General features: G+C 37.7%; 1 protein-coding gene across 1 annotated transcript; it reads right to left on the bottom strand.

Annotated features, from left to right (window-relative positions):
• Positions 1-235: 235 nt before the first annotated feature.
• On the bottom strand, positions 236-19706 carry LOC131976508 (phosphatidylinositol-3-phosphatase SAC1-B). Its single transcript, XM_059339576.1, has 20 exons — positions 19588-19706; positions 17807-17904; positions 16876-16950; positions 16652-16779; positions 15715-15864; positions 10901-10960; positions 10540-10573; positions 10089-10190; positions 9170-9255; positions 8196-8282; positions 8033-8101; positions 7762-7841; positions 7560-7658; positions 7320-7458; positions 5985-6054; positions 5803-5875; positions 4552-4645; positions 4177-4269; positions 4042-4099; positions 236-2606 (listed from the first exon to the last, which is right to left on the bottom strand). The coding sequence occupies exons 1-20, from the start codon at positions 19614-19616 to the stop codon at positions 2470-2472; spliced, it is 1761 nt and encodes a 586-aa protein (XP_059195559.1). The 5' UTR covers positions 19617-19706; the 3' UTR covers positions 236-2469.
• Between the last annotated feature and the right edge of the window lie 614 nt (positions 19707-20320).

Here is a 20320-nt window from a genome sequence, read left to right as displayed (position 1 = left end):
GCGACCATGCCGTAATGAAGCTAACCCAAAGTGGGCAACATTATTAAAGGGTTCAATCTGTGTGTATCTGATCCACCAACCAGCAAATTTTAGTGAGTCTTACTTTTTGTAACAGATCACAATTGTTCCCTGGTGCCACTGAAATAGTGCATCAGACAGAGGCTTGGAGCGAGTTAAGTGACAAAATCCTTGTTGAATTTGTCGTGTTTGGGGTTGTTGAATAATGCAACAGATATGAAGAGCAAGAGTTTATCTTCTTTAATTCTGATGGGTGCCATAGACAAGTTTACGAACATCACTATAAACAACTTCCTGTTGCTAAACACGTGTAGCTTTCAAAATAAGAGCATATTGAAGCGTTAACAGAATCCATTACAGAATTTACAAGAAAGCTGTCAAAATGATGCCCTAAATAAACTCAAATACGATGAGCCTTGTTCTCCTTTACAACATAAAATTCCCTATACGTTTACAATCATGTAGGCAAACTCAGTATTTTAAGATCAGTGTATATGATGGAATAAAGGCATTAGAATGTGAAAGAGACCACCAAATTTGGGCTTTTACTGCAAAAAAATCTCGAGGGGGGCATGCCCCAGGACTCCCCTAGCTGGCTGCTTTTCCCCACTGGCTTACTACTCCATGTCCGAGTGGAAAGCCCTGTGAAATGTACCGAAATATGTCAATAAAAATAATTTAAAAAACCTGTAAGTAAACTGATGATAATAAAACGGTGAAGAGATTAGTAGTTTTGCAGTAAGTTTGTCTTAAATATTTTTATTTGAGTTGCTTTCAGAATCAGATTTAAACTATTTAAAATTCATTCAGATAAAGGTGTTACAATTCTTAAGTGAAACGAGCTGTGTTCATGACTCATGCTACAGGTCTGGACCACTCAGCATTTTTTTGTTTGTACCCAAGAGAGAATGATAAATGCGAATAAATTGGTCAATAAATTGTCCTGAACCATTCACACATTTCATTTGTATGATTCCATTCATAAAAGAGCATAAATCCAACTTAAGAGAGACAAACGTTAGTAATGCATTTGTGAACGTGTCCTCAACTTTGACATCCTTAGCATCAGAATGACTGAATGGAAGGGAAGGTAACATGAATGCTCTCCAATTACAAAACTTAACAGAACATAAAATTAAACTATATTGTCAACATTTAACATATATCTTTGAGCATTTCAGCAAGAACCCAACATTGTTCAACAGACAAATCTGAAATATATCCATGCATCTCCATCCCAAATCAAAGCAAGCAGATTGGATTGTGCAGCCATAGCTGAAACATCTAATACAGCACAACTGGATCCTTAAAGGTGAGGAGCAATAAAATGACTGTGATAACCAACACTGTCATTATTATGAAGGAATGAATTCAGTACATACTGGAACATCAACACTGAAAGACAGCCACCAACCTGAAACATGTCATTTAACTCGATTTAAATTTAACATGTTAAACAATATATAGTGTCTTTGACATCCCTTTAGTGTTTTAATCTTAACATGGTAATTATACTGCTTAATAATACATTCTGTTTATTCCAAATGACTCTTCTAAGACCACGACTTAAGTCAATAGAAAGCGCAGAATATCATTTCTGCGCACAAATTACTTTAATAGTAAATAAATAGGTAAAAGTTCAATAACACTTCAACCTAGAGTCAGTTGTAATGATGCCTTTTATAGTCTTGTTTACATTCTGCAGTGGCTTTTTCATTCATCAAACTCAAATGATTTTAACAGTGAGCTGATAACCACAAACACGTGTCTAATATAAACCTGATGTACAAAGCGATAAAGACCGCCCGTTCGCCTTTCAACAAGTTGCTAATAGGCATGTGAGAAACTACCAATAATACACAGGCTGTGTAATTTAAACTGTGCTGACAGAAGGCTGACGGCCTGGAGCCTTTTGCACAGGACAGCCTTATTGGTCTGAAAGAGTTGAACCTGGGACAGAGAAACTGTACATGGATAAACAGATTTTGGCCATGGCAAAAAGAAAAAGACAGAAGGCAAATTAATGGTATATACAGTAATTCATTTATAGCTGCACTGTGACATCACAGCAGCTGTTCTGATCCCAGTGCACCCATTAAGTGAATGCAGTGTGACAAACATTTCTGTCGCTCCCACAGCTTTCCTTTGAAATCAGGAACAATCACATCCAGTAAGAACAAAGTTCAGAGGTTCAGTGTGAACAGAAAAGTCCTCTTCACATGAAAGTCGCTGCAGTGTGGACAGCAGCAGGCCCGTGCACTCCCAGTCTCTGTCTTTTCACCGTTTTGGTACACGAGGCCGGCCCTGCTTCCCACCACCATCCTCCACTCCACCCTGCTAGTAGAGGCTCCAGGCCTGCTGATGCTGTTGATGCTGGGGGTAAAGTGATGAAGAGCCGGAGGATGAGGTGGTGAGCTCGCCAGGGCCTAGCTGCTTTCCACACACACAAATTCAGTCCAGCTTCTCCTTCTGCACCAGCATTGGAGCATCTACAAAGTCCAGGCCGTTAAAGAGGATGAGGCCGCCTGTTACCACGCTGGCTGTTCCCCAGAACAGAACATAGGCCAAAGTCTCGGTCCACGTGTCACCTGACGGGGGACAGCACGGAGTCAGTGGAAAACATAGAAAACGGTATCATTTCAAATACTGTCTGGACTAGTATTTGTTATATAGTAGTTATTAGGCTTGCACATCTCTGTGGCAAACGATTTGATTTGCATCTAGACTATGGTCTATGTCTAATACCATCAGGTTGAATGCACTTATTATAAGTCGCTTTGGACAAAAGCGTCTGCTAAATGACATGTAATGTAATGTAATGTAGATGCACAGGTTACGATACGAATAAAAAACTATACACTTTTATTACAGACCGATTCGAATGTGTGTAAACACGATACGATTTGATTTGATTCTACGGTTAATATTTGTTGTAGATATTTTTATAATGTGTCACTCACAAGTTTTATATCTTCTGATTCGCCATGGAGTTATAAATCTGTTTTATTGTTTGTATGAACACCAAGAAGACCAAACATTTATACATTTATACTAATGAAAGGAAAAATCGTTCTAGAAGCTTTTTTTCTTCTCATGATCTGTTAGTTCCCCCATTCAGATTTATTGTGGATACTATTAAAGTAAAAAAAAAAAAACATTAGAGAGTTTGTCTGTCAGCAATAAACACTTTTACACCGTTTGTCATTTTCATTCAGTCCCACTTAAGGCTGATCATTGATGAGTGTAGGTTTGATCTGAGTGACATCATTTACATTTTACCTTAATCATCACATAAAATGTTGGTCGATGTTCAGCGGACACAATCATGTTCTCGGATATTAAATAACCAGGATCACCAGGATCGTCTATATACAGACGCAAATAACAGGCTAATAAATAAATAATATAATATAAAAGGCACAGGAGGACACAGTATAAATACACAATGCAGCTTGTTATTCATGTGCAGGTGTTTGTAAAACAGAGAAAACACTTATTATTATCATTATTATTATTATTGGACCATGTCTCCAGTTGTGATCCGCTGCTGCCGTCATTAGAAACGGACGTTGATTCACGTGACGCTTCAGAGGGAGGACGTCTCGTGTCTCTTAAATGTTTCGCAAGTGAACAGCACAGTGAGGGAAGCGGGGATGCAAAATAAGAGACTTGGGAGAGACCGGAGGGACCCATGGAGCTGCGCGAGAACCATTTCGCGGGCAGCTTCAGCTCTGACATTGTTTTAGAGACGCTGACGCAAACTGTGAGTGTGTGTGAAGCCGCCAACCGATTCCAAGTCTCGCGATACCCGATCCATGACTCTACAACCGATTCATCTAGGAATTCATGGCTGATTTGTATTGATTGAGGAGGCTGCTACCGACAGGCCGTATCTCTCACTTGTTAAACCGAATATCCAGTCGCATCGGTTTGTCGTTGTTTTTCTCCTGATTAGAATTAATTTTAAGATAAACAAAACCTGATGTGATTATGTTAATTGGAGTTTATTACAGTTTGTCTTACCAGCCATGAGCAGGCAGATGATGCACATGGAGAAAGCGACCACCATGATGATAGGCAACTGGAAAAGGAAAAGAGTCGAGTTAAAAACACAGGAAAGGGAAAAACTCAACAGTCTATGCTGCAGAGCCTTCTTACCGTCAGGAACTTCCAGTCTTTGGGGTCACGCAGTGGGGTCGTCCAATCAGCCTCGTCCACAGCATAGTTCCCCAGGAACAGATCAATGGAGTCCTGCAATAAAACACAAACTGCTTCAGGGATCAGCCTGTTTTGATGCGTAAAGCTTCAGGTTTTATTTGGTTATTCAAAGGTTTGGGTTAGAATATTTTACACTGACAATTCTCCTAAACATTATACTGGAACTGAAGGTAACCGACAGGTTTACATCTCACCTTGACCTAAACTTAATCTGGCATAGATACTACTAATACTTTATATATTCATTACATTACTATTACTGTAAAACTCTGGAAATCACTAATCCACACAGTCACAGCAGAGGTTTGAACCTACCTGTCTAAAACCATCAGAGAAGTTGTTTTTGTAGTATCGGATCATGGAGTTCCAGCCGTCCATCAGCAGCCCCAACTGAGTCCTCTTCCCTGTCCTGAAACACCATCATGTCATTCAACACTGTACAGAAAAATGCTACTTATACATTAGAAGACTTTGAAAAGATTTGGAAAAGACCAGCTCACACCTGCTCACATCTAAAGACAAGTGTTAAGAGTTTTTAGTCTCGTCTGAGATTCTACACAGCCTGTGAATCTTGCAGGGTCACTATTTACAAGACTACAACTAGATTCTTTTAGCATTTTTTTCCCCATCATGCTCTAAGTAAAAACTTACAAAATGGAGAAGCAGCAGCTTTTGGCTACAGCTGCTCTAATGAAAAAAAAAGAAAAGAAAAAACAGACACAGACACAAAATGAAACCCTTTTTCAGCTTTTCTGACATGAAAAGTTGACTATTTTACAGTAAAAATAGATAAGGAGGAATAAAGGAAAGGAAAATTAAGAAATGAATTCATGATATACATTTATGTCCTATTTAATTATAATTTGTTTAATTGAATAATTATATTAATCAGCTCTATCAACTTTCATTTAGTTAATCAAACATTAATCATCGATTATTTATTACTTATTTATGTATACATTTATTTATACATTTTAACTGGGTCTCCTTACTGTTCTCTTTACTAAGAAACAGCGCCCCCAAAATCCTGCTTGTGGCCGTAAATATATGACATCACTATATTTTTATTTAGGACTGAGCTTACGAGCATTATTGTGATGTTACTTTTTCCAGTGGTTTTACTGGCCGGTCTGGAACCGGGGACCTTTCCCCCGCTCATCTATTGGTTGTTGATTGTGTTACATCACTGTGACTTGATTTGATATGATCAAACCCAAGACAAGGAAAAGAATGATATGATACAGTGCAGAATACTACCTTGATGACGGGAGCGCCGTGACTCCAGTAAAACTCCTAGATTTACTAAAGACTTTCAGTTTTTAGTCTGTGGAAATCTTTTGGTTTGAGCCCAGCATTACTTGTCCTCTATTGTCACCATTTACACCATCTAACTCGTATGTAATCTATTTTTGTTTATGCATGTGAATTAAATGCTCATAATCTCAGACAGCCTAAAGACTTGACTGATGGATGGGGTCGACACACTAGCCGAATCCCCATCCACACACTGTTCCTTTGTAATCAGCATGTGTTCAGCTGGATGTTAGCTGTTTGTTGTTACCTAACCTGGTAAAGTCGGTCTTCAGGGCACCGGTACCAGCATACTGCTTGGCACAGGCATCAGCGTTGTCAGCCCAGGCTGCATGTGAAACAACAGGGGAGGGGACATATCATGTTTACATCGATGACCTTAAATGTAGGTATGTCAGATGATTAGTTCAAGGTAACGACTGTTGTGTGGAGCCCACCGTTCTTGAACATCTTCCCAAATGCTGCCTGCTCTTCAAGCTGCTGGCCCACGTGGAGGACGCCCATCCTCTGCAGACACACACATTTGAGTTGAGTGGCAAGTCGAAAATGTACTCTCACTCATTGTTTCAAGGCTTCGCTAAAAGTTTGTTTCATGATTCTTTCACCGAGAAGCTTCCCATTTTCTGACCTGCTCCTCATTTCACCTGCTGTTATTGCAAACTCGGCACATTCTTAATGTTTACGTGTTGTCTAGGGCTGGGCGATATATCGACATCAAAGATATATCGATATATTTTTAAATGCGATATGGAATTAGACCATATCGCATATTTCGATACACTTCTATTTTTCTTTCTTTCTTTATATATAAATGCTCCCCTTACTCGGGTTTGTCATATTTAGCTCTTTTGTAATTTTCGTTATTCTTTTCTCATATAAATATATTTATTTCAGAAAAAGATTGGCCTATTTTATTTCATAGGCTATTTTTATTTACGATACATACTTTTTTATTTAAATGTGCACTTTATGGAGCTTTGATTTTTTTTAAAAAGCTACTCCTGTTATACAGTATTTATGTTCACTTAAATAAACGGTTTCAATAAAACTACTTATGACATGTCATATTTGACTTTGACTGAACATTTGCTCTCACTTTGAGACAAAAATGTCGGGATATATATCGTATATCGATATTCAGCCTAAATATATCGGGATATGACTTTTGGTCCATATCGGCCAGCCCTAGTGTTGTCTTCAATATCATGTTTATTTTCACAGCACAAATTCAGTCATATAACAACTCTCCTGCTCTGGCTTGCTTTATTAACACAAATACCATTTTCCTTTACTCATTAGTTTTCTCGTTTCAACAATTCAGATATTACAGGGAAATAATGTGACATTTCTTATTATGTTGGAGTGGATAAGTGGATAGGGCTGTAGGAGGGGTTTCTATGTTTTGACACTTCATTATATGTAGCCGAGTCAATTTTTTAAATTTAATTTTGTTTATTTGTTTTCCCTAAACAAAACTTTTTTTGTGTTGTGAACTTCCCAAAAAATAATTATTTTCTGCCTGTAAAAAAGTTCCTATGGTGGGGAATTGTTTTGGCGTTGCACCACCGAGCATCTGTGTGTGCTCAAAGTGGGTGAGTCATGAAATAAAGCGCTCTCTCCTTCTTTCTATTTATCTTCACTCTTTTTCCGTTCAAAACCACAATATGCTGATATATACTGTTGTGTAACAAGCCGTCTGATATATATATACACACACACACTATATGCTATATATATATATATATATACGATATATGATAATGGGGTCATACCCGTAGCTGTGACTGCAGTGAGCGTTGGGCGAGCATGCTCTGGATGACATTGGTGCGGTCCAGACAGTCCATGCAGTTGCTCCGAAACGTCCCCTCCTGGTTCAACAACACCTTCCCATCTGCATCCACCAGGAAATATCTGAATGCACACACACGTCCCATTACTTCTGACAGAGTACATGTCTAACTACCTGCTGTGCTTGTAGAACAGCTCGTGCACAATGAGGAAAGCACACTGACCCAAATTCGTCCTGCATTTCAGCGACCATGTCCACTAAGATCTGCAGGCGGTGCCACCTCATCCGACTGCACTCCTTATGGAAGTCAAAGGCTATGTACCTTCAGAAAGCACCAGAAACATAATGAGGTGGTGTAAATATGAGGCACAAACAGAAGCAAGCCACATGTGAGCGGTGAAGGTTGGAACTGCTGGTAGTCTTACTTGATCATGCCGTTACCCAAGCTGGTCACCAGCTTGTCAAATGCCAGCTCCAATGGCTTTTCGGAGCCCTTTTGGTTGATCTGTGAAAAAAGGATTATGAGAACTGATTGTTTTTATCTACAACGACCATTACACATTTATTGTCATGGTATTATTTTCTTTCTAGTCAGGGCTGTGTCAGTGTGAAATCAACATCTAGTTGGTACACCGATTGCATTAAATGAAAGAAATACAGGAAAGAAAATCAACAGATACATTTTTTTCATCTTACCAAGTTCAAAATGACTTGTCTCCCATACAGAATAATCTGGGAGTCAAAGTGTCTCTGGAATCCATCCAACTAAAGTGACAGGAAGAAAACCAACACATGAGACAAGAAGATGAAAACAAACAGAGGGCCTTGTTTTGTCTAATGTGAATGAAAGACTGCTTACCTGGTTCGCTGTTTTGCTGATCTGTGGTTTTGGCTTATACTTGAGGTTGGGCCTTTGGGACCAGTAGAAGGGGATGGAGCCTCTTGTCTACGAGGAAAGGGGGCAGAAAGCATTAATATACTTATACAAAATATATTAAAGCCACAATTTGCAGCGAGTTTACCCTTGTCTGTCACACTCATAGCACAGGTGATGTTAGAGTCCACATTTCACTACTGTGGATGTGACCACTGACCCTCAACAGGGAGGTGGACACATCCGTGTGCATTCACCCACGCACACACGCACGCACATATATATATATATATATATATATACACACACACACACACACACACATATATATACATATATATATGTGCATATATATGTGTGTGTGTGTGTGTGTGTATATGTATATGTATATATACATATATGTAATGATATATATTGTAAGTCGCTTTGGACAAAAGCGTCTGCTAAATGACATGTAATGTAATGTAATGTAATGACAAAGTGGTCACAATATTTCAGAAATGTTTGCCAATTTAATAGAAAGGCAAAAACTGAAATATCACATTGACATAAGTATTCAGACCCTTTGACGCTTGAAATTTAGCTCAGGTGCCTCATATATTTCTTCATCATCTGAAAAATGTTTCTACACCTTGACTGGAGTCCACCTGGGGTTAAGTCAATTAATTGGACATTATTTGGAAAGCCACACACCTGCCTATACAAGGTCTCACAGCTGACAATGCGAATGCATAGAGCCCCAAATCATGGGGGTTGAAGAGGGATGACCTGTACCCTGCAGTAGGTAATGTCACAGAAGGCCGACCCAAAACATGCACCGAAAAGTTGTTAGCCCTGCATTATAACAACTATACATCATTCTGAGTTTGATTATTGTCAGATTACTGTCCTTCCACTGGAGTTAAATGATGTTTAAGACTTTATTATATGTCTCCTGTAGCATTATGTCTTTGGCTCACCTGAACAAAGGAAGCCTTGGCACTGTTGTACTGCACTATCTGCTCCGTTTCCACATAGTTAGCAGGATGGCCTTCTGAATCAATGCCTATAGACAAAAACATAAAGAACTGTGTGATAAGTGTGATGAGAGACTGTTAGCTCTTTGTTGACTTAATGTCCACTGCATGTGCACATTTTCTTGTTCAAACAGGTAACAGGAAATTCACTTGGATATATAGAAATTAGGGCTGTCAAAGTTAACGCGATAATAACGCTTTAACTTAAATTCTTTTTTAACACTGTTTATGTTTTTAACGAATGATTAATGTGCGACCCTAGTGTTGGACACTACATGTTGTTAGTATCACCGAGTCATGTTACGTTCATCTGGTGTTTCCTGTTGGGCCTCAGTTTGCCATGTTATGCTTTCAGCATATTTTTTGAGCATGCAGTACATTTGAGGTTATCCTGGACAGTATTTGTCATTCTTTTGGATTGTTGCAATAATAATAAACATACATTTGCATAAAGCAGCATATGTGTCCACTCCCGTGTTGATAAGAGTATTAAAACTTGAAAAATATCCTGTTAAGGTATATTTAGAATGAATTAAAAATGTTTATAAAAAATGTTTTAACTATGGACAATAATGTGATTAATTTGCAATCAAATATTTTAATCGATTGACAGCCATAATAGAAATACTTACTGACATCTTATCTGAAAAACAAATATGTTTGTTGTCTTCCGTACATAAAACATTACTAGGTTTTATCATGAATGAGCTATAAATGTGTTTTCAATACCATTGTAAAACACAAGAAATGTTGCCAAATATTTTTTTTTAAATGGAAATGTGTCCACAAAAGAAGAGACTAAGGACACTTAAGATATATTTCCTGTGGACATGAAAGTGAGTGTAGTGGACAACAGTGTTACCTCTGACATAGTAACGAACACCGGCTCTGAAGCAGCTCCTCCTGGAGATGATGCTCCACTCAAACACCTTTCCATTGATGCAGCTTGACTTCATGATGATGACTGGTCAATAGATGTGTTAAGAATCCGACATTCAAAAGTGACATATACGAATGTAATTACAGTAATTAACCTGATGCCTGCTGATTTAAAGTGAGTCAGGTTACTATAGACTCTTACTATATATATTACTATATATAGTTATTTTATTGTACTGTATTGTCCACTGTTGAGGTCTTTATACTTCAGATAGGTCAAAGGACAATTCATCACACAAACTAAGATACTAACATCAGCAAACTGAACTGTATAAAGCACATGGACATGAAAAATCTCATCCTCATTCACGAATACAATTTGGTCCATTTTACCATTTCTAAGGGGAGGAATAAACTGTGGCAGGAAAGGATACAGCCATGGATAACAGGATACACAAACTTGTGTAACTGGAAGACAAGAGCAGCGTTAGATGATGAAATGCTGAATCAAAATATTTACAACAGGAGTGATAAATTAATGTTTCCGGTCACCTGTGCAGTGAAATTCAAAGATAATAATAAAAGTGATATTTCCCTGTGATAATAGAATTATATATATGTTTTATTTTTGGGCACTACGGCCTTCAGTTGTTTAGTTGGTTGATGGTAAGTTGGCCTGCACAATGGTTAAATTGATTTGTTAAATCAAACAAAGAGGGGAAGTGATGATTTATCAGCCAACAGACATACAACATACATCAAACATACAGAGAGAGAAAAGTCACTTCGTCTCACCTCTGGCTGTGCAGTGAATTCCCTCAATAAGTGGCCGTTCCAGACGAAACGCTGATCTGCCTGCAGCAGGGACAGTTAGCAAGAGTTAATACACCGGCACACAGAGCTGAGGCTGACTGTAGGGGAAAAACCTCTAAACAAGTGATATAATTGAGAAGAAGTATTAAGATAGAATGTGTTTACATGACAATCCAAACTACTTTTCAATTGTTTACGTCATTTATGTGATATGTATATATGTATATATATATATTTAAATTAGGGTTGTCAAAAGTGTCGATAGTCAAAAAAGTATCGACACTAAAACTTTGTATCCGGATACGATACTCATTTTAAGTATCGAGTATCTGAAGCTTGTTATCATATTTGCCGTTTCTTTTTGCACAACTGTTTTGTAATATAAATATTTAACCTGTGCTTCTGCTAATTTTAACATGTTACATTTTTCTTGTTAATAAAAATATTTCTGTTAAATTTTGGGGTCTTTGTTTTTATCCTTGTGGTATCGAAAATGGTATCGAGTATCGAATATTTTCCTGAGTATCGTATCGAGTTGAAAATTTTAGTATCGTGACAACCCTAATGTAAATACACACACACAAACACACACACACATATATATATATATATATATATATATATATACACATATACATATATACATGATGAGGGTGGTGCAATGGTGTGGGGAATACTTTCTTGGCACACTTTGGGCCACTTTGATTGTTGCTGACCATGTCCATCCCTTTATGACCACAGTGTACCATCTTCTGATGGCTACATCCAGCAGGATAACATGTCACAAATTTCAAATAATCTCAAACCTGTTTTTATGAACATGACAATGAAAAAAGTTTCCAGCACCTTGTTGAATCTATGCCACAAAGAATTAACTCAGTTCTGAAGGCAAAAGGGGGTCCAACTCAGTATTAGTAGAAGTGACCGGTGAGCATGTGTACAAATATTCAACAATTCATTAACTTGTGTTGAACTTTCTAATGATCAACTAATTTCTAACTAATGATCAACAGTGTATATTCAACAAACATTAAGTGAACCATTTCCTTACGGACTATTGCCCTGTAGTGCATTCCTTCACCTTAGCTTGAACTTTAACCACATATATGAAAACATTAAGATGATAATCACTTATCTGTAGATTTTCATCCAGCCTACCCAAGTAAAGTGAAAACTAGATGAGATTCAAATTCAGCGACAGATATTCTGATACGGAAGTTAACTGTGTGTTAAATATTTCAATATATATTGTTGAACACTGATATTTCATAGGTTGAGTAAGCACTTCAAGTTCAGCTAAATGATCCTTACAGTATGCAGGTATGCTCATGAAATGTCACATATACTCTCATCAAAAAACACACTTTGCCTCAAAGGGGCTTGATTTGTGATTTGGCATTCAATGGTGGCCGCAGTGAGCTCAGCAGTTCTCAGACAGACTGGACTACACTGCCCTACCAAGCCTCACTTCAGTAACTACATTTATGGTCGAAATTGAGTTATAACTAAACATGACTCCTTGACGTCTGTTATCTTCTGACAAAGTTTAAGATTTCAATTTTGCTTTATTTAAGAGAAATAATACTGTGATACAGTGTGGCCTTGTGTTTCTTCGTTGTGTTGAACAGTGAAGACAAGAATAATAGAAATTATAAGTTTGTTTGATAGGAAAATTATTATCTAGATAGTGATTAAGTGAGATAAAATTATATGAAGACTAAAATATAACATTACTTTATAATGTTATATATATATATATATATATATATATATATACATATACAATAGGTCTAAAATACACAAATCTTTGAATAGAGTTGTTAAACACTTTTAAAACAACATTGTAGTTACTGCACTCTGTTTGTGCATTACTATTAGATCCTTGGGGTCAAAGGTTAAATAAATCATAAGGATTTTTGAGCATTAAAATGGAATCATCAATACATGTAGAAATACGTGTCATATCACTTATCTACCTATAACCTATTTGGCTGGCCAGTTAAAAAAAAAAACTTTAAAAAACTTTAAAGCAGTTTTTCTCAGTTTCACCCTTTGTGTAGTTACTGCAGTTAGATTTTGTAGTAGTGGGGCGGATTAGCTCAATATTTTACAACAATCGTTCACTTTGTGATAAAAGCATGAAATTTGGTAGATGTGTTGGTGAATATGTTTCGAACAAATCTGGATATTGGGCCACCTCAAAAGCGCCCCCTAGTGGCCGTGGCAGGCATTTGTTATACAAATAAATCAATAATGAATAAAAACTGCCCTTTTAATAATACCAACTGGTGAAGAATTGTATATTGTTGGAAAGCCTGATTAGTCACCTTTACAACGAGGTACAGCTTGTAAGGATCGTGCATTCATGGAATGAGCAACGGGGCTAAACGTGTGGGTAGCACCCCCCAAAAATGTGCATCCCCTGTGTAGTGGGGCAGATTAGCTGAAAAATCGTTCATTTTGTGATAAAAGCATCAAATTTGGTACACTCATTGCTGAATACATGTTTAATGAATCTGGATATTGGGCCATCGCAAAAAAAATTCTGATGGCTGTGGCGGCCATTTTTAAAAATGGTCATTTAAAAGCGGCCATTTTTAAAAATGGCCGCCAGTGGTTACTGGCGAGGAATGCTTTGCCTACCCTACAGCTGCTGTTTCATGTTTTCAGCACCACAAATATAATTTAGAGACATGTTAAAGTGACAAAAGCTTTATTACAGTCTAATAGAAAAGAACATTAACTTTGTATAACATTTTATTAGGTCTTGATATTCCCATTCACAGGCTACGGCCTCCTATAGCTATACTGAAAAAATAATTTTCAATATTGTATGATCTGCAACAATAAAAACAAAACACATTTAGACAGAGAAAAAAATCATACATTTTAAAAATTCTACTAGGGTTACTTGTAGCAGGTTACTCTTTCTGGCAAAATCCTTGTACTGAGGTGTTACTGAGTCAGGCGGCTTAGCCAAATAAAGGGGACACGCCGGACAAGAGCACCACATTTTTTCCACCTACTCTCTATCATTATAGGTTTCAATTTTTAGTAGGAGCCACTTCATCAAGATTGCGGTGATGGCAGCCATATAAAGTTTATGAGAAATGCTATATCTTCCAAGCCACTTAGAAGGTCAATCTTGGTGTCAAAATATACATTTTCTGGGTCCAGGAATCATTTAAAGCTATTGAGAATATCACTAGATGATTATTTTATCAAATAGATATGTTCATTTTCACTCAGACTGGGCAACTCGCTTCAAGTGCTGCAGCAGGGAATCCTGAGTTGAAACTGTTTGGAATCAATGTTCACGGGAGAGTGAGGATTAGCTGCCATGTACACTGCTCAAAAAAATCAAGGGTACGCTTTCAACTCATGTCAGATCTTGATCAACAAATTATTTACAGTGAGTCATCCAGTGATATTCTCAATAGCTTTAAATGATTCTTTGACACAGAAAATGTATATTTTGACACCAAGATTGACCTTCTAGGTGGCTTGGAAGATATATTGGTTCTCATAGACTTATGGCTTATGGCTTATATGGCTGCCGTCTCCTATCTGCAATCTTGATGAAGTGGCTCCTACCAAAAGTTGAAACCTTTGGTGATAGAGAGCATGTGGAAAAATGTTGGTGCTTTTGTCCGGCGTGTCCCCTTTCTTCTCAAATCTGGTCCTAAGCCGCCTGACTAACTGTGATGGAGTTATAAAATACATTTAAAAAAAGAACCACATGGGCAAAGGAGACATTACATATAGTGTGCCTGTGTGTGTGTGTGGAGGGATGTCCACATTCCACAGGACATAATTTAACAGGGTCTTATTAAGCTTTCACACCCAACAGCCACTGATACATGTTCCAAGCTAACTAGCTAGCTTAAGTACCTATTTTTGCTATCTTGCTAATTTACTTTTCCGCCAAGGCCCATGATGATTGTTTTTCTCTTTAGCCTTTATGATGTTCATAGCATATTTTATTCATAATTATAACAGGTGAAATGAAATATTTAGACATACCTTGATGGACAGTCCACTGCACTGCTTGTCCCAGGAAGCAAATGCTAGTCAGCTCATTTGCTAGCTAGCTCGATGGCTAGCCCGATTGTGGTGGGGCAGGAAAAATAACTGAAAGAGTGTCTAACTGGATTTTTGTTAATGTAATATGTGTATCTACATTTTTTAATTTACGTTTGTATATTTAGTTTACATTTTTTAAATATTTTAAGAAATAATTTAAATATTTTTTGTAATTTTAACGAAGAAAATGACTGCTATGGCCACTAGGGGGTGAATTTGCGAAGGCCTAATATACAGATTTGTTTGAAACATATCCACCAACACATCCACCAAATTGTGTGCTTCTATCACAAAATAAACAATTCTTGTGATTTATTGAGCTAATCCGCCTCACAGGGGATGCACATTTTTGGGGGGTGCTACCCACACGTTTAGCCCCGTTGCTCATTCCATGAATGCACGATCCTTACAAGCTGTACCTCGTTGTAAAGGTGACTAATCAGGCTTTCCAACAATATACAATTCATCACCAGTTGGTATTATTAAAAGGGCAGTTTTTATTCATCATTGATTTATTTGTATAACAAATGCCTGCCACGGCCACTAGGGGGCGCTTTTGAGGTGGCCCAATATCCAGATTTGTTCGAAACATATTCACCAACACATCTACCAAATTTCATGCTTTTATCACAAAGTGAACGATTGTTCAGCTAATCCGCCCCACTATAGGGCACTTTATGTGGTACGTACTCTATTTGTGTGATATGACTTACCCTCTCCAGAAGGCTCATCTCCTGAAACTCAGGGCTGGTATTGGCCAGGCGCTGCAGGGTGTGGGTCAGGTCGTAGTCTGTGGCAAAGTAGAAGCCGTCTGTGTGTAGCACATTGTTGATCATGGACAAGAAAGTCTTGTTGTCTTGCATCTGAAACAAGAGACACATGCAGCACCACAGGTGAGAGACAGAAGCACCGACTACAGCTAGGTAGTGGGGAATGCAGCTTCAGCCTGTAGATCAGACAACAGGGTGACTTTGGAAACTTCCTTAGGTATGTCCCATTTCTCTCGGTTCACATTTCCTTGTTCCTCTGCCCTCACATGACCAAAAATCAGTCAGCTCCACCATCTAAATCCTCTCAATTCTCCGACCACGAATTTTCACACTCTTCATTACATCAAGAGACTGATTATATTTAAAAAGCATAACTTCACAAAATATTTCTCTTTCTTTCTTTCTTTATTATTATAGCAGAACAGATATTTCAAGCGGTGGGTACACCTGTAGATGTACAAAAGGTGCTCAGAACCAGAGTTGCTGGATGATGAACAGACCAACATGCCTGCAGGAGGAGAAGCTGTTTGCTAAGGTGCTTATCATCCAGCTCTATATATATATCCTTTATTTAACCAGGTAAAAGTCTCATTGAGATTAAAAAAAAACTATTTTTCAAGAAAGACCTGGCCAAGAAAGCAGCATAAAAAGAGACAAGTTACAACATTTAAACACAGTTATCACAAACAATTAAATACAAACAGAGCCATCACAACAACACTGAAGGAGCCTCAGTAGCAACATATAAGGAGCAGTCACACTGACCAAGGGAAGAGATTTCTTTGTCCTTTAGAATCTATTTAAATTCACCGATTGTGATTTAAATTGAGCGATTGTGCTCTCTCTGCCACAAGTTCAGACAGGAGGCATGAGATCCTACCTGGTTGTCCGTCAGGTGTAGTATTGTCTTCTTATAGGAGATGATGTCAAAGTCCAGAGCCTTCCACACAGCATGGCCCAGCAAATCTCCCACCTTTGACTTCTTTGTAATGACAACCAGGTACATGCCTAACACAGGCAGGTGGTTGGAAATAAAGAGCAGAGTTCAACACACTACTGGAATCTCCAAACTCATAATATTCCCAGATTACGTTCTGAATTTACCTGCCACCAAACGTATAGTCCCCATGACTCCATGTATTGGCCTGGTGTCTGCAGATGGAGGGATGTCCCTCTTCACTGAAGACCAAAGCAGGGACAAAACAATGTTTAGTGATGCCTAAAACTGCCCTTATAAAATGAGCTTGATGGAAAAGGTAGCTAGCAGAGCTCTCATAATTGTACACCTAGAACTAGCACACTAACAGATAACTAATCAAAAGGGTGACAATCACACTTTGTGTAAACATTCATCTTTTAACGCCATACTTCTGTAGTAATATCAACTGGAGTTAAAGGCGGTAACAGAGTGTGAGTGACTGAGTGAGTTAACATGAGCACATATGTGAGCAGTAGTTTCATCTCATAACCAGTGGTGGAATGTAATTAAGTACATTTAATCAAGTACTGTACTTAAGTTAAATTTTGAGGTGCTTGTACTTTACTTGAGTATTTCCATTTTATGTAACTTTATACTTCTACTCCAATACATTTAGAGGCAAATATTGTACTTTTTACTTCACTACATTTAGCGGACAGCTTTAGTTACTTTTCAAGAGATTTAACATAAAATATATGATCAATTTAAAGTGATTATGCATTTTTTTAATTAAACCACATAACAGTATTAAGTTGTTAAAATTAGCCTTACCTTTAGAAAATCATAATACTGCTTACATAAATGCATCAATAATAACATTTTAATAATATATTTAGAATATATTTAAGAACCTGAGTGGGTCCATTCTACATAATGAGCACTTTTACTTTTGATACTTTAAGTACATTCTGATGCTGATTCTTTTGTACTTTTACTTCAGTAAGTTTTGAATGCAGGACTTTTACTTGTAGTGGAGTAATTTCACAGTGTGGTATTAGTACTTCTACTTAAGGGATCTGAATACTTTTTCCATCACTACTCATAACCCGTACTTACCTGTGAGAGTCATCTCAGTTGACACCCTGTCAATAGCCAGCACATCCTCGGATCCATCATCACAAGCTTCTATGTAAAACTTCTCAGGTGTGGTGCGCCTGGTGTGACACACAAAAGAGCCATTTCAAACCCCAACACACTAACATCACATCACAGTAGGGCTGGGCGATATATCAATATATAAAAAATATATACATATATTTTTAAATGTGATATGGAATTGGACCATATCGCATATATTGATATAGTTAAAAAAATGTCTTTCTTTATATATAAATGCTGCCTTTACTAGGGTTTGTTATATTTAGTTACATTACATTACATTACATTACATGTCATTTAGCTGACGCTTTGGTCCAAAGCGACTTACAATAAGTGCATTCAACCTGAAGGTACTAGCCTTAGACCACAGGATTTAAGTAAGTACATAACTTTTAAGAGCAAACTGTAATCGCTACAGGAGTGCTATACATTAATGAAGAGCATTTTTTTTCTTTTTAGTTCTTTTTCAATGTTCGTTATTCTTTTCTAATATAAATATATTTATTTCAGAAAAAGATTGGCCTATTGTATTTCATGCTATTTTTATTTAAGGTATTTTTTATTTAAATGTGCACTTTATGAAGCTTTGATTTAAAAAAAAAGGTAATCCTGTTGTTATACAGTATTTATAGAGACTGTATCCCAAATCTGACACTCTGCATTTTTCTCTCTGTCCTTTTGCCAACTCTGGTAAACCCAAGCCTAACGTACATGGTTAAAACAATAAACAGTCTGAAAGATAAGAAGTTAGACTTTAGTTTCACACCATTTAATTAATTGGAAGCATACCATGATAATTTATATTAGTAGTTAATGTGAAATTTTGATAGATATCTTAGCCAAACGGTGCCCGATTTGGGATACAGTTATGATATGTTCACTTAAATAAACGGTTTCCATAAAACTACTTGTGACATGTCATATTTGGCTTTGACTTTGACTGAACATTTGCTCTCACTTTGTGATAAAAATATCGGGAAATGTATTGTATACCGATGTTTAGCTTAAATATATCGGGAAATGACTTTTGGGTCATATCGCCCAGCCCTACATCACATCACATCACATCACATCACATCAGCAGGGCTGTCAACAAGGTCTCCGCTACAGAATAACGTGAACAACAGACAGCTGTAGGTGTTGTGGTTTAACTGGTGACCAAGTTAACTGGTAACCCTCCGCCAAATGCGTCTGTGGCTGAAAACACACTTAACTTTTTTATGGAGACTTTAATGGAGACTCCAGAGATAACATTTTACTTCGTAATAAAATAACCAGATAAAGACAGCAGCCACGTTTTCTTTTTTGTTTTTAACTGCTGCCCTAACTGTCACCAGTTAAACCGTAACACAGGCAGGTGGCACCGGGAGCTGACAGGACATTAGCTAACTGGGCTAATGAACACTTTAACCGACTTGAAGCAACTGGATACATTGTAGCAAACAACAGAAACACGACGTCAGCCAACATTTACAGGACTATTCACAGGTTAAGTACAGTCATACAGTTAATGACTCAGAGTGGTCCCTAGTAAAGCAAACTTCCCGTGGATCAGGTGTAACGTTAGCGGTGGTTGCAGGAGCTGTAACACGCTGCCTGCGCTGACGAGCTAACTTTACATGTTGATCTACTTTATCGTTCGCGGAGTCGCTACAAAGTCCTCTACAGACACTCTCGTCAGCCTGTATGAACAAGAAATTAAGCGTTATCGTGTTACGCTGTTGATTCACTGCACTTACAAGTTGAAACTCTCATAGGTGCACGCCATCTTTCCTCCAGTCTGACCTCAGTGACGTGTCACCGACACACCGGCTACTTCCGTCAACGAGGAGGGTGAGTCTGCAGCCCCGGAGACTGCAGATTCAGACCTGCAGATTCAGACCTGCAGATTCAGACCTGCAGTTCTAGACACCTTGTATTCCACGACAGCGCTTCCTACTGGACGACTGTAAAACTGCAACTTATTTCAGCATTTCGTTACCCTGTTAAAATAATCGCCTAACTAATTTTTCAAGTTTTGCAGTGTAGCATATGACATTTATTGATCATTTCACTCAAAAAGGATGTAACAAAGGATGACTATTGGTATTGTAATAACACTGTGTGTAAATTATGCAACTTAAGATAAATAAATGATAAGAAATGGCAATTTTTTTATGGTAACACTTTATTTTGAAGGTGTCTACATAAGAGGGACATAAGCCTGTCAGGAACATGACATGACAAGTATCAGTAGCATTAATGTTACTTCAAAGTGTCATTAATGTTCATGACACATCCCATGTAATGTTTATGACACGCTCATGTCACTCTTATGTAGACACCTTAGAGTAAAGTGTTACCAATATTAGTGTCAACAATAAAACACTGATAAACCAAACTGATAACTAAACAATCTCCCTCTAGCTCTTCTTTGCTGGGTTCTTATCTGATGCCTATGAATGTGGCAAATTGTCAAAGAAGTGATTATCT

This window comes from Centropristis striata, chromosome 8 (genome assembly GCF_030273125.1).
Source record: "Centropristis striata isolate RG_2023a ecotype Rhode Island chromosome 8, C.striata_1.0, whole genome shotgun sequence".
Classification (NCBI taxonomy): domain Eukaryota; kingdom Metazoa; phylum Chordata; class Actinopteri; order Perciformes; family Serranidae; genus Centropristis; species Centropristis striata.
The sequence above is the reverse complement of the archived record's forward strand: the minus strand, read 5'-3'. Positions and strand labels throughout refer to the sequence as shown.